Source organism: Dendrobates tinctorius, unplaced genomic scaffold (assembly GCF_039654945.1).
Source record: "Dendrobates tinctorius isolate UK_male_01 unplaced genomic scaffold, ASM3965494v1 ptg000133l, whole genome shotgun sequence".
NCBI lineage: Eukaryota > Metazoa > Chordata > Amphibia > Anura > Dendrobatidae > Dendrobates > Dendrobates tinctorius.
This window is the reverse complement of record NW_027361801.1, coordinates 19,799,303-19,813,810: the sequence shown is the minus strand read 5'-3', so window position 1 is coordinate 19,813,810 and position 14,508 is coordinate 19,799,303. Positions and strand designations below refer to the sequence as shown.

Sequence of the window (14,508 nt, the reverse complement as noted above, 5' to 3'; positions counted from 1 at the left end):
TAGTCCGTGATTTATCGATTCCGTACAGATGGTGAAACTCTTCCATGACTTTTCCTAGGAAGCACGCTCCTTGATCCGAATGTATTCGTTGTGGACAGCCGTACACTTGAATAAAGTTCTTACAAATCGCGTAAGCAGCCGACTCCGCTGTTTGGTCTCGGGTGGGGGTGACTACGGCGAACTTGGTGAAACGGTCCACCATTACGAGACAATGTTCATACCCCTGATAGGCAAGACCAATGGTCAGGTAGTCCACCGTAAGAAGCTCCAGGGGGGCTGATGTTACAATAGTCTGCACCGGGGCTTGTTGCGCAGGAGGTTTAGCAAGCTCGCACGGGCGGCAGGTCCGACAAACTTCTTCTACAGCAGTGTGTAAGCGTGGGTGGTACACTATCTGCTGTAACCACTGTAACGTCTTTTGAGCACCAAAATGAGCCCCTTTTTCATGGGCTTCCCGGGCCAGTTGGTTGAGATGGGCTCCAGGTACGATCACCTCCCATATCGTAGCTGACGTGGCTCGTGACATGGCCTTTCGATATAAGAGTCTCTTTTTGATGACCAGTTTTTCCCACTGGCGCAGCATCAGTAACATATCTTGGGTCAAAGTCTGCCTCTGTGAGCCCGTGGGCAATTTACTGGTGGCCACCCATTGGCGCAGGAGTCCAATTTCTGCATCTTCTTGTTGCTGCTGGATCCAGTGGTCGTGGGGCTGTCTCAGAATCCCCCTAGGAGTCCCAAACTAGACACTTCCTGCGTGCTGACTGCAAGCGCGGCAGTGGGGAGGGCGAACGGCATCTCATCTGCTTCTAATTCGTCATCTCGGTTTCTCCCTGGGGTGGTGTGTCGGATTCTGGAGAGCGCGTCGGCGTGGACGTTTTCAGCTCCCCATTTATAGATGATCTTCTAATTGAATTTGGCCATCCGAGCTACCCACCGCTGCTCGAGGGCCCCCAGCTTGGCATTCTCCAAATGGGCTAACGGGTTGTTATCGGTCCGCACTACTACTTCGGAGCCCGCCAGATACTCTGCAAATCGCTCCGTCATTGCCCACACTACCGCGAGGAGCTCGAGCTTAAAGGAGCTGTAATTGTCCGAGTTGCGTTCTGAGTCATGCAGCGACCGGCTACCATAGGCGATCACTTTCTCCCGACCATCCTGCACCTGTGACAACACAGCTCCTAGCCCCTGGAGGCTCCCGTCGGTATGCAGGATGAACGGTTGCGAAAAATTCACATATGCCAATACCGGGGCATGCGAGAGAGCAGCTTTGAGGTCTTGAAACGCATCCTCTTGCGGTTGCTGCCACTGGATCTTCCGTCCACTCGCCCCGGTGGGAGCCCCCTTCAGCAGGTCTTGCAGGACTCGAGCTTGGCGTGCAAAATTCTTCACGAACCGGTAGTAGTCGGCCAACCCCAGGAAGACCCGCTCGTCCTTCACCGTCTCGGGGGTAGGCCACCCCCGGATGGCAGCGACCTTTTCCAGGGATGGTCGAACGCCCTCTGCCGAGACGGTATGCCCCAGGTACACGATCTGGGTGCAGAATAGATGTCATTTCTGGGGCTTCACCTTCAACCCGTACTTCTGCAGTCGGCCGAGCACCTGCCCCAACCGCCTCAGGTGGTCCTCGAAGGTGGCGGAATAGATGATAATATCGTCCAGGTATATCAACGTGGCTTTGAAGTTGAAGTCTCCCAGACACCGCTCCATCAACCGCTGAAAAGTTCCGGGGGCGTTGGCCAGCCCAAACGGCATCCAATTGAACTCGAACAGTCCCATGTCCTCCTCCGACATCGGCACCTGCCAGTACCCACTGGCCAGGTCAAGGGTGGAAAAGTATGTTGCGTTCCCCAGGGCGGACAGAGACTCTTCTATACGGGGCAGGGGATACGAATCCTTGATGGTGCAGGCGTTCAACTTCCGATAATCCACGCAAAAACGTAGAGTGCCATCTTTCTTCCGAACCAGGACGATAGGAGCCGCCCAAGGGCTTTGACTTTCTTGTATGACCCCCTTTCGGAGCATTTGGGATAATAGAGTTTTTACTTCCTGATATAGCTGCGGTGGTATTTGCCGATATCGCTCCCGGATGGGGGCTGCTCCCGCCGTGGGGATTCCATGTGTGATGGCCGTGGTACATCCGAAGTCGTCCTCGTGGCTGGCGAAGACACTGTAAAATTGTCCAAGAAGTGTCTCCACTTGGAGAAGCTGGGCCGGCGCTAGACCGGAGAGTTCAGCCCGCATTTTCTCCAAGATGACTCGACCCTTTTCTTGGGCCGCAGGTGCCGCAGCCTGTTGGGTTCGCAGAGTCACTGCCCAGGGATCTTCGGGTTGCACTCGCAACTGGACAGCGGGGTCCGGCAACATCTCCTCCAATGGCCAGACTAGCTTGGCCAATTCGGCCCGGGGCTTCAGGGCGATGTTTTGATCTTCCAGGTTGACGCACCGTACCAAGACGGTCCCACTGTGGCCAGGGAGCGGGCCACCAGGATGCCAGGGTGCAGGCGTTCCGAGTAACAAGGTTCCACCTGCACCTCCACGCCCTCCAGTGGTATCGGGGCGCGGATTGGCAGAGCCACCACCGTCTGCCCCGGAGGAAGCACAAGTGGGGGGCCCGCCGACGCGATGACCTTGCCCAGCGCCTCACCCTCCTGACACTGTTGGAGCACTCGTGCCTCCCACACCAACCGCTGGAAGACCTGCCCCTGGGCCGTGCGAGAACCCCACTGACTTAGGGTCTCCTGTGTGGAATCGTTAAGGAGTAGATTGCCGAACTCCCACAGTATATTCATGCTCAAGATGACCGGGTGGCGGTCGTTAGTCTCTCCTTGGGTCAGGACCACTCCCCGCTGGCCGAAGGCTTTTCCACACAATGTCATCTGAGCCACACCACGCCGACAACAGGTACCGGCAGTTGGTTTGCGGCCACTAGTCGTATCATGGGCCCCCACTGGGGCCTTGCCGCTTCCGGGAAATGTTGCCGGAAGTATGTTGCCGGCATGGTCGTCACCTGCGACCCTGTATCTACTAGACACCGTACTGCACAACCCTCGACTTCAGCCCATACTATTGGGCACTCAACGACCAGTTCTTTGGGACTTCCACCACCCCTCGTTGTGGCTTCCGGCTCCGAGCGTCCCCCATGCCCGGAGCCCTCTAGTTTAATGTCCGCCGGGGTGGGCGCTTCCCACGCAGCGGACACTCCCAGGCGAAGTGGCCCAGTTCTCCACACTCATAACACCGGGGCAGCGAGGCTCGGCTACCTCAGGCATTGCGAGGCCACCAGGGCCCGGAATTGAAGCTAGGCCGGCCAGGCGCGGGCTCCGTTCTCTTCTTTACTTCGGCCGGCTCGCCCCGGATACTTTTCAGTTCTTGTCTCATCTCCGCAATCCATTGAGGTTCTTCGACAACACTTACGGAAGACTCCATGCTCCGGGCCTTCCCCACAGGAGCCGTCATCCCTCGCTATTGCTCTCGCACCCGGGCCTGACTCCCCACTTCGGAGAAGGCTAAACGTGGTTTCACTCGGATCTGCTCCCGCAATGCCTGTTTGATTAACGGGTCCCAGAGTCCAGTCACTAGCAGGTCACGCAGAGTAATGTCGATGGGCCCTACCCCCATTCCGTCCTTCCTCTCTATGGCGGTGTGTAACTCCTGGAGGGCATTCATATACTGGGTGATGGTCTCCCCCTCCCCCTGCATCTGACTAAACAACCGGGTTCTTAGCTCCCCCACGTCTGTTGGATCCCCGTGGGTCTCTTACAGGATCTGCAAGGCCCTGGCGAAGGTGTTACGGTGCCCCGGGGGTCTCAACATTACCGACTTCCGAGCTTCTCCATCTAGCGCCATAAGGGCTACCTCAGCCTCTAAATCGGGGGTCATGGGGTGCATACGGAAAAGGCCCAACATCCGTTCTGTCCAGCCCCACAACAGCGTATCGGAGCCAGAAAACCGGGGCAAGTTACTTAGCATAGCCCCCAGGGAGATGCTGGAGCGGGGCCCCCCATCATCATCAGCGCCCGCAATCCCACTCTGATCAGGCGCATCGCCGTCTGCGCTCGGAGACTGCATCCTGCCGACTACGCCAAAATGTAGTACCAGCAGGTACGCAGGAGGCCTGATCACCGAAACAGGGGTAACACAGGTTGCCCACGCAGGGGCTTTAAACAAGCAAACACAGTAACACAGCACACGACTACTCCCGGCAACGGCCGGTCACTATAGGGCCGTGGTTTGGCCGATTACGGGTCCTTAAGCCTAGAGTCTACTTAGCCGCTCAGATGTCCCTTGCTGTTCGGGCTGGTGGTCTTTCGGCGAAATAGTTGCTGGGCCCAGTTGCTGAGGTGTTGACGCAGTCTTCGCGCTCTTCGGCGCGCTGAGGACACTGGAACCCCACAGGCCCCGGTGGAGTCCTTGGACTGATGGGCCGCAGCGCCCGGACCTGGGCAGGCGGCAGCGATGTATAGTGGCGAGTGACAGGCCACCTGTGCAGCTAACGGCTGCGATGGGGAGTCCGCGATCAAGAGAGGCCCGGCTCCTGCTGCGGGCCGGAGTGGGACAGTCGTGGCCGCCAACGGCACGGTGCTGGCCGCGGCCACTGGTGAAAGTAGGGCGGCCGCGGGTGGCAGGGAACAGGATGCGGTCACGAGCTCAGGGGAGGCGGCCGCGGGCGACCGCGGGTAGGCCGCGGGCAGGGGGAGGCGACAGCGGCCGCAAGCTGTGCTGGGGCCACAGTGGCCACAGTCTGGAGAGGGGCAACAAGTCTCGGACGTCTCTCTGGATAACGTCCCTCTGGAGTCCTCAATCGGCGTCCTTCCTGGCGTCCTCCCTGCTGACCGTCGCTCCCACGCTCTCCTATTGTCTCTGTCCCAGTCTGCTGACTCGTCTGGGGAATTCCCCGCCTCCTTTATACCAGTCCCTCTCCCAGCCCACCTGTCAGTCACAACGGTCCGTCCTAGAATCCTGTCCCCCAGGAACAGTTTCCCCCAGAACCCAGATGACGGCTCCTCTGGTTCCGGCCCGGACACTCGACGGGGGCCGGTCCTCTCACAGTATCAGAAGGGGATTACCTCCTCTGCTCTGTGCCTGGAACCACATGGCCGGGTAGCAGGGTTGCCGGGGGGAAGACTTTTAGTCCTGGACTGTCTGCATCATGTGTCTGTCAAAAGCAGTGGGGAAGGTGAAGGGGTGCTGGACAGGAAGCAGAATGCAGGCTGAGGGTTCGAAAAGAGAGCGCGCGTGAGTCAGAGCAGCGTGTGCAGCAGAGAGAGCAGGTCGCTGCTGCGCACACCAGAACAGAGAGAACTCCTGGTCAGAGGGCTAAGACAGGAGGACGTGACATAGAAACTGCTGTCTGTGAGTACATGGACTCGGAGTCCCCATTGACTAGAGGAGAACGTCCTCCTCACCATGCAGAGACAGTGACCCAAACACGCAGCCCCGGTGTCCGCGGTGACAGGACAGAGCCCCTGATTCTGGAGAGACTTTACAAAGGACGGAACGTCGTTCCTGCAGAGAGACTGTTAGTTTGAAAGCAGAGACTAAGAGCAGGGGAGACCCAGTTTGCTCTTTGTCCCCCCTGCCTCACGCTTTAACCCCTGAGGACCCGGTTACCTACTACAGAGACAACAGAGCTTACAGAGACTACAAATGCCACTGTTGACGGTGCCCACTTTGGAGAAAACGACCCTACAATCAAGATTTCATCAGACTGATAAGTTGCAAGAATACCCGCTAATTACCGTAGTTCTGCTTGACTGTTTGATAACTTTGTCAAGTTTTAATATACCGTTAAATCACTATTACCTTGTCAGTTTAACCCCCATTGCTTCTTCCTGCGGGGAGATACTGTCCCCTATAAATAAAGCCTTTAACTTTTGGTTTGTCTCTGATCCGTGGTGACATACTCAACACCTGCACATTATTACAAACATACAGTATAGCCTAATAGTAAAGTGTAAGACATGAAAAGGAGGACAGACAAGCATAGGGTGCCAGAATACATTATACACCTCTATTCCTTCCCATCAACACTTACTGAAAGATAGAGTGATAATGGAGCGAGGTGCCAGAATACACTATACAGATCTTACCCTCCATTAAACATGTCAATTTGAAAATTCCTAGGATGTAACCCAGTATAACTGTGTGAAGACGATTCCCCAAAATCTCAGAAAGTTCAGCTCAGCGTCCCCTTACCCCATTTCGCCACCAACTTCTTCAGGGGGCATCAGCTTATCTGTTTTGTCTCTATGTCTCCACAATCCAGCTTCTAGGCCACAGTCTTGATCAGCGAGTTTCTCTCTTCTCGCTTAGCGGTTCCACGCCCTCTCACTTTGGAAGCCATGGATCTACTGTTCGGGACCCCAACTAGTCCCACGCTCTCAGTGACCTTTAGGCCTGCTACCTTCTGCACTAGCAAGCTCTCAGGTATCTCGTAGCTTATCCGATAAAGCCTTCTGGAAGGTCTCTCAGTCTTGTCAGTTACTCTGTAGAATATCGCTCTTCCTTGCTTCAGTTTCTTCTAGCTGTGGATAACCCCTTATCAGCACTGCACACTTGTTAATCTCCAAACTCTAACTCTATCCAGGAAACACAATCTTGTCCCTATCACTAAGCCCTCCCCCTGTGGGCTAGTCCCAACACTTAACTACTTCTGACCCTGCTGTCTATTGCTGGGCACAACTGAGTTCCACTACACTATCTTATAGTAAGCTATGTGATAACATTATGCATTACACTTATCCTACACTGTACATTAAACATTATACATTACCATATCACAATAGATGTAAAAGATACAAAACTCTATATTACAATGCGACCTTCTTAGCCACGCCAGCCGTGGCTGCATGTGACTGGCGGTCACGTCATTAAGGTTATCATCGTCCAAGGTAGAGCTTCTCACACTCAGCCCAGTGTGTTCCAGATGGCGTGGTAAGAGGTTGCATCACTGATGTGACCACTCACCAACCCATCCGTGGGACATGGCTATTAATGGATTATCGGCAAAAAGGTGAGTATAACTTTGCTTTTTTATTTTTGTTGATTAAATTGGTAAAAGAGGGTCAGTGAGTTTTCATTTCAAATAAATGAGTTTACTCTGAGTGTGTCTTTATTAAATATGAATATGGGGTTAGTAATGGGGGTGTCTTATAGATGCCTCTGAATTACTAACCCCTGGGCTTGATGTCACTGGCCATAAAACAGCTGACATCACTCTCACAAGTATTACCCCAATTGCCACTGCACCAGGGCAAGTTGGAAGAGCGGAAGCTAAGCGCCAAAATTGATGCATCTAATGGAAACTCTATTTTTGGGGTGGCCAAAGGCTGATGTTTTAGTCTGGGAGGGGGACGATATCCATGGCCCCTTCCTAGGCTATTAATATCAGCCCACAGATGTCTGTTTAGCCCTTGCTGGTTAGTAAATATAGGGGGACTCCACATCATTTTTGATCTCCTCTATAATAACCAGTAAAGGCTAAGCAAACAGTAGATATTAATAGCCTGTGAATCTTTATGGCTATTAGCCCCTTCACAGAATATTAACATTAGTCCTCAGCTGTCGGCTTTCTCTCAACTGGTTAGGAAAATTACGGGGGACCTCATGCTGTTTTTTTATTTACTTATTCAAAAAATAAATACAAGTACAGAAAAATAAGCACGCAAAGCAGATAATAAATCACACTGACATATTTCTATCTATCATCTATCATGTTCCTCATTGTTATCTATCTTTATCTTTGATCATTTTTAATACATAAAGCTCTTCAATTTCAATGCTGCCTTTCAATCCATATGTGTCACACTGACAGCACACAGACACAAAGATTTTACATAAGTGCACAAACAATGGCACACTGACATGGACCATGAATCTCACCAGTACTAGTTTTCCAGTACAGGGATCACCAGGACGTGTGAAGGAGGGCTAACACAAATTTCTGATAGTCTTTTAACTTTGAACCTGATGAATTAGGACAATGGGGGCCACAGTTCCCACTATCCTGTGCACTCTGGAAATAGCAGTCTCAAATTATAGACCTTATAAACAGGTATACTGTAGCTGTTATTGAGGATGTAGATTCCCATTACTATATTGTTTTAACTCTTTAATTTCCAACGCACACAACTTAGAGGGCACACTACCCATCACTTCATGTACCCTGCCCACAAAGCAGAAATGAAGCAGCTAATATTTGACCTCGTGGGAGCACTCTCCACTGTAATTTATGTGAAGATGAGTTATATTGAGCAATGTGTCCATAATTCTCCATAAACCATAAATTCCCCTAACTCTCCCACTATATGAGGTTTCTTCTATAGGATAAAGATAGAATTTTTGTTGTTTCAAATGATGAGTTCTTAACGGGAACCTGTCAACAGATTTTAAGACTCTAAATTAACATCTACCATGTAAGCTATCTGAAATGTTGATGACGTCCATACTTTTGTATTAAAAGTCCATGCCACCTTTTTCTAGAAATGAGATCAAAAGTGCAGGGACTTGAGTTGCACTTACAGCTCTTCCGTTTCTTCCTCCCGGCATCCAGTCTGTGACTGACAATTCACTTTTCTCTGTGACCTGCTCCCCAATATCTCGCGCAGGTAGCGCATGTGCAGTAAGGTCATGATGATGTTGTGAGAGCTGGATAATTGATCTGGGGTAGGGGAGCGGGTCACAGAGAAGAGTGACCTGTCAGTCACAGGCAGGAGACTGGCAGTGGGAGGAGAAAAAGGCCAGACAAATCGGAGAGATGTAAGTGCAAACCAAGCCTCTTGTCATTTGTAAAAACATTCGCCAATGGATTCCTTGAAAATGGAGGCACAGACTCATAATACAAGGATATAGATATAATCAACATATCATATGCTTTACATAGATGATGTTAGTTTAGGGTGTAAAAACCTGCTGACAAGTTCTCTTTAAGCACTTTTAGACACTTCAGTAGGGGTAATTTCATCCTTAAAGATGTTTACCAGATTAAAGTTGAAGGGTACTTATTATGAGCAAAAACAATGATATATACCTTCAGACATAGTAGTAATCTACAGATAAATACAGTGTTAAATATTTTCACGAGCCTAATTATAACTGCAGCTACAGGGAGAAAATGTAGTTATATTATTCCTGCAGCCGCTTGCTTCCAATCAAGTTCCCTTTACTAAAGCTTAAAGGATATGGACACTTTCAAGGCCATTTTTTAACATACTAACTACATGGATTTTGGGCTAAAAATCATTCAAATTGGATTTCACTAAAAAATGTTGCATCTTTTGTGAAAAGAGATTCTGTAAGTGAAATCGATCTGTCCAGTTGATTCTTTCTCTGAATATCAAATAAGTCAAATCATTACTTTTCCCATGACATACTGTATTTCAGTAAAATGTTTTCTGAGTCATTATTGCATATAATGGGCACCACTACACTATACAACTTTTCCCCACTATGGAATGCGCTCGTAGTAAAAAGACAAGAGACCCTATAGAGCAGTGGTCCCCAACCTTTCTGACCTTGAGAGCCACATTCAGCTTAGAGAGAGGGTCGCGAGCCACATTCAGCACAGAGAGAGTCGCGAGCCAAATCCAGCTCCCACCCCCTTCAAAGTAGTGTGAACCCAAGCCCCATTACAGGTATAATGATAGCCAAAGCTTTTCCACAGAAAACACTCCAAAGCAGTACACTGAGATCCAGGGGTTCCCACAATACCCCCATTCAGTATTCTCCCATCAAGGACTCCCAACACACTGTCACATCCAGCTTTGAGCACCTCCTCTAACAGGTAGTATCATCCTCCAGTGTACCATACCTAAATCATTTCTAGACCCCTAAGACCAGTAAATGTGCATCCAGATCTGCACTTCGGTGCAGGGCTACTCACAAAATTCACCATTTTGAGATGTACTCTTCATACCTGTTTGCTAGACCTGGAGCTAAAGCACCAAGCTGGCAGACAGTCACGAGCCACAATTCATGGGACTGCAAGCCACATGTGGCTCCCGAGCTACAGGTTGAGGACCCCTGCTATAGAGCAATCTGTCAATCGAGTCCAAGCGATCAGAACTCCACCATTCTGACATTTATCATCACTATCCTGTTGGGTTGCCTCATATATCGCACAGTTACATTAGCATATGCGCTATTAAACAGATATGTTGTCCATGAAGTTATTTTTTTCACAACACTGGCGAGTGATGTGGATTAGCCTTGATTTTATGATATACCGTATTCATAAATCATAACTTTTGTTTGGTGGCTTCAGTTTGATACCTGTCTGTGTATAATCGTCATTACTTTGGATCCAGTTAAACTGTTCTGAGCTTTTAAAGGAACACTCTATCTACAATATATCTTTTTTTTTACATTTTGTCAATAGAAATTTATTTTCTTGCCAGAGAGAGGATGATTAAAATTCATTAATGGGCTTATAGATAAAAACTTTAGAAAACTTCTTGCCCCGTGGTCCACTATTTATCTCTATCTCACGTTTCCCTTGTGGTATACAAAAAGTTGACGTAGGGCATAAGTGAGAAGGTTTAACGTAGACAAACTTGTGTTACATGTGTTAATGTGATGTATGTATATATATTAGTTTAGACTGATACATTGAATTTCTGTTAATAAACTAACAAGATTTCATGCATTCTAGGCGGCCAAAATCGTTATTTAAGTGTCCACGTGGAAAGTAGTAAGAAGCCAATAGCGAGGTATAAAAAGTATTACAAAACAAGTCGTAAAACAAATACCTGCATAAGTCTTCAGGTTATCATGGTCTGTCCAGAAGTCGATCATAAAGGTAGACCCCAGGAAAGGAATATTGAAGCCTGTAGACTTTACACCTGCTCAGCTCTATAAGAATGCAGGAAGATGAACACTTAGTGGACTATGATCTTATTAACATGACTGTTTGCTGAGAGTGGATTTATGGTCTGTAACAACTGATAAAAGACATTTAGTTTTAAGAGTAATGTGTGGGTGGTGGCTAAAAGTTTCTGAGAGTGGCCATCGTCACAGAGGATTGTCTGCAATCAGAGGAATGTTGCAATACACTGAGTTTCATGCATTCCGTTGCGCAACTTTATCATATCTTCATCAAATTCACCCTACCGTTTAGTGTTTACAGCTCCAATGCAGGCCTATGTGTCTCCATGTGTTACAGACTACAAACTGTGTAATGTGAGCCTGGGGTCATACTTTCTTTCATCTGTTCTCTACTTTTTGCTATGCTAATTTGGTAGGTTAGCATTAAAGGGTTTGTTTGTAGTCTGTAGCCATGGGGACGCTTAAGGTACTGTCACACTTAGCGATGTACCAGCGTTCGCTACCAGTGATATGACGCGGTCAGGATCGCTGGTGCATCGCTACGTGGTCGCTAGTGAGCTACCACACAGGCAGATCTCACCAGCGACATTGCAGGGGTCGGGGGTCGCTACTTACCTGTCACACCAGGCGATCCTGAAGTCCTCCCACCCGCGTCCACGCGTCGCTCGTCGGCACCACAGGAAGCCCAGCAGGAAGCTGATGACGAGGAATGGTCCAGGACGTTCTCGCGTGATCAGCGATAATCAGCGGGGGAGCCGGTCGGAGGTAAGTATCACACATAGCGATATCGCTAGCAATATCGCTGCTGCGTCACAAAAACCAGTGACGTTATAGCGATATTGCTAGCGATATCGCTATGTGTGACGGGCCCTTTAGGTCTGCATTAGGGCTGTGGGCACATAAAGAGTACTTATCTTCGCCAGTCTATGGCTGACTTTTTTATTTAAGAAATCAATGTGCTGCCACAGACTGATTGTTTTTCTAAACATTCTAAACATAACTTATACCCAAAAGTGTTCAGAAGTGTCCCGAAAGCCCCCAATAGGACCCAGCTTTCTAACAGAAGTTAAGTCCAAACTTAGGGTACCGTTACACTTAGCAATGCACTAGTGATCCCGACAACGATATGGATCGCTGGTGCATCGCTAAGTGGTCGCTAGTGAGCTGCCACACAGGCAGATCTCACCAGCGACATAGCAGGGGTCGGGGGTCGTTACTTACCTGTCAGACGCGGCGATCCTGACGTCCTCCCGCCCGCGTCCACGCGTCGCTCGTCGGCGCCACAGGAAGCGCCCGACGAGAAATGATCCAGGACGTTCTCGCGCGACCAACGATGAGCAGCAGGGGAGCCGGTCGGAGGTAAGTATCAGACATAGCGATATCGCTAGCAATATCGCTGCTACGTCACAAAATCAGTGACGTTATAGGGATATTGCTAGCGATATCGCTATGTGTAAAGTGGGCTTTATGGGTTGTGGGTCTCGGCATGCAGATTAGACACAAACTGGTGACAGGTGCTCTACGTGCACAAAAAGTAGGATATTTTTCATATAGACATATCTACAAGTTCCATTTTTTAAATGTATCTTCAAAGTACTCAAGGGGTTTGAAAAGTGACTAAGCCAACAACTGGATAAATAATTATATTTTGGAGACAATTCTTAGTAGATCTTTAAGTAATCACTGTCACTTCATAAATCAATAGTACAGACAAATAAAGGAAACTTTGGAGAAACCTGCTTCTTTCTACACTGATAATCCACTTCTTCTGCACCCCCTGCCTTCTGAAATCACCATCCACTCTGATAAAAAAAAACAAAAAAAATGCAGCTCTAATTGTATTGGTCAAAGTAGTGAAGTTTCAGGTTACAAAGCAGATTGAAGTCGACAAACTGAGAAACCAGACGGACACAGACAGATCGAGCTGCAACATTCAGCAAATATATTTCACTTAAGCGCTGGATTCACAGTCACACAGCTCAGTACTTTTATTTAATGTCTTACATGCTGCTGCTTCTGTCATGTACTACAAAGAGAAAGAAGACCAGGAATTAATTTTTCTGTGTGCGCTGTGTTGGGAAGACATCATAGCTTCAAGTCTCCCAGCAGCAGTGCAGAGACAAGTGAAATTTGGAGGTTGCAGAGAGGAAACTGACAAAATTGCTATATTCAAGTCATATAATGAGCAAAAATGATGATATTTCAATTTTCATGTACACACACACATATTAGCTTATTTTAAAAAGTTACCTTAAAGGGAACCTGACAGCTGATACAAGTGTAAGGGAGTGAGATATGATGTCTTTCTTGCTTCCCTTCCTCGGATTGCCCTTCGAATGTTAATATGAACATATTGCTAATTGATAATGTTTATGACAAACGCCTGCGGTACTGCTACATAGAAATATGTTTTATCGCTCCTCATTTATGATATTGCCACAATTGTATTTGTATTTCCATTCTGTAGAGGACTGTTTTATATTGCCTTATGTTCCTTTGGTATAATATGTGTGATTAATGTTATGTACAATTAGGGTAAATCAGTGCATCCTTTTGGGGCGACATTAGAGGAGGGCACTTTAGTATATAGCTTACATAGTTATGCGTAAGTGTAGTTCTGTTGCAGGCCACTAGATGGGGGGCATACTTGTGGACCTTATAGGTATAGCTGATAGGATGTTTATAGAGGGTTAATTGTATGAGGGGCTGCCAGGTAGTAAGAGGGGAGCTTGTAGGAAGTTAGGTTAGATGGGAACAGGGAGCCCTAGTGTCTACATGGGCTATAGGCCCAGACAGCTTGACAGCCATGCAATGTTCAAATGTTATAGCCCACGTTACCCACGGCCACTGTGTGTCATAGCAGTGGGCCAGTGCAGGAAAGGAAAGATGTGGCGACTTATCACCTGGGCAGATGCTTTTAGGGCAGGAGTCGGCTGGACAGCTGAGATGAAGGAAGTTGCAGCTTCGACGAGTTCAGTACAGACGGGCCGGATGCTTTACCAGAGGCAACCAAACCTGGTGACTGATGATTTCGAGCCTGGGACGAAACAGGCAGAAGGAATTGTCATTATGGTGAGGTCAGGCCAGGAAGGAACTGGGAGGCAGTCTAGGACGGTCCGGTCTGGGCCTGTACTGCACAGAAGCGACAGCAAGAAAGGGAAAGATGAGGAAACAAGTAAGTGTCACAATGTATCAACTGTGGATGTAACGTGTGAAGTACTCAGTAAAGAAAGTGTTAAAGTTATCTCGGACTTTGTCTCCATTGCTGGGGGTCACCTGAAAGAGGGATCGTCGTTGCCTTGGAAGTGCCTAGAGGAAGCCAAATCTGGAGATGCAGGTATGCCAGAAAGAAGAGTACAGTTTTCTGAAGGGGAAGGGCTGGACCTAGATATTGCGGTTATTCAGGTCACGACTACAGTCCTGTCCCTCCTTACACATGCTGCCTGATCCCCGGGCAGCATGTATCAGACAGTGACACGTTTCCAGCCATAAATGATTAACTATGAAACCCTGCAGCGTTTCAGAATAAAACATAGTTTATTAGTTGCCAGGGACCGAGCTATGCTGAAGACTAGTCGTACAGGCGGCTACCCGGCGGCTTCTCCCTAATTGCTGCTCTTGAGTGATTGGTCTCTCGCTATACGCACACGCAAGGAGAGACCTGACCCTCCAGGGTAGCGGGCAGGT

General features: G+C 48.7%; 1 protein-coding gene across 2 annotated transcripts in view; it reads right to left on the bottom strand.

The window, feature by feature from the left end:
* The window catches only part of ADGRG4 (adhesion G protein-coupled receptor G4), a 211,597-nt gene extending 200,714 nt beyond the window's left edge, over positions 1-10,883 (bottom strand). Inside the window, exon 1 of one of the 2 annotated variants that reach the window (XM_073543548.1) lies at positions 10,746-10,883. In XM_073543548.1, coding sequence (XP_073399649.1) covers positions 10,746-10,791 — 46 coding nt within the window. In that variant the 5' untranslated portion in view covers positions 10,792-10,883. The remainder of the gene's footprint in view (positions 1-10,745) is intronic. The other variant, XM_073543549.1, reaches the window with a different exon arrangement.
* Positions 10,884-14,508: the final 3,625 nt, after the last annotated feature.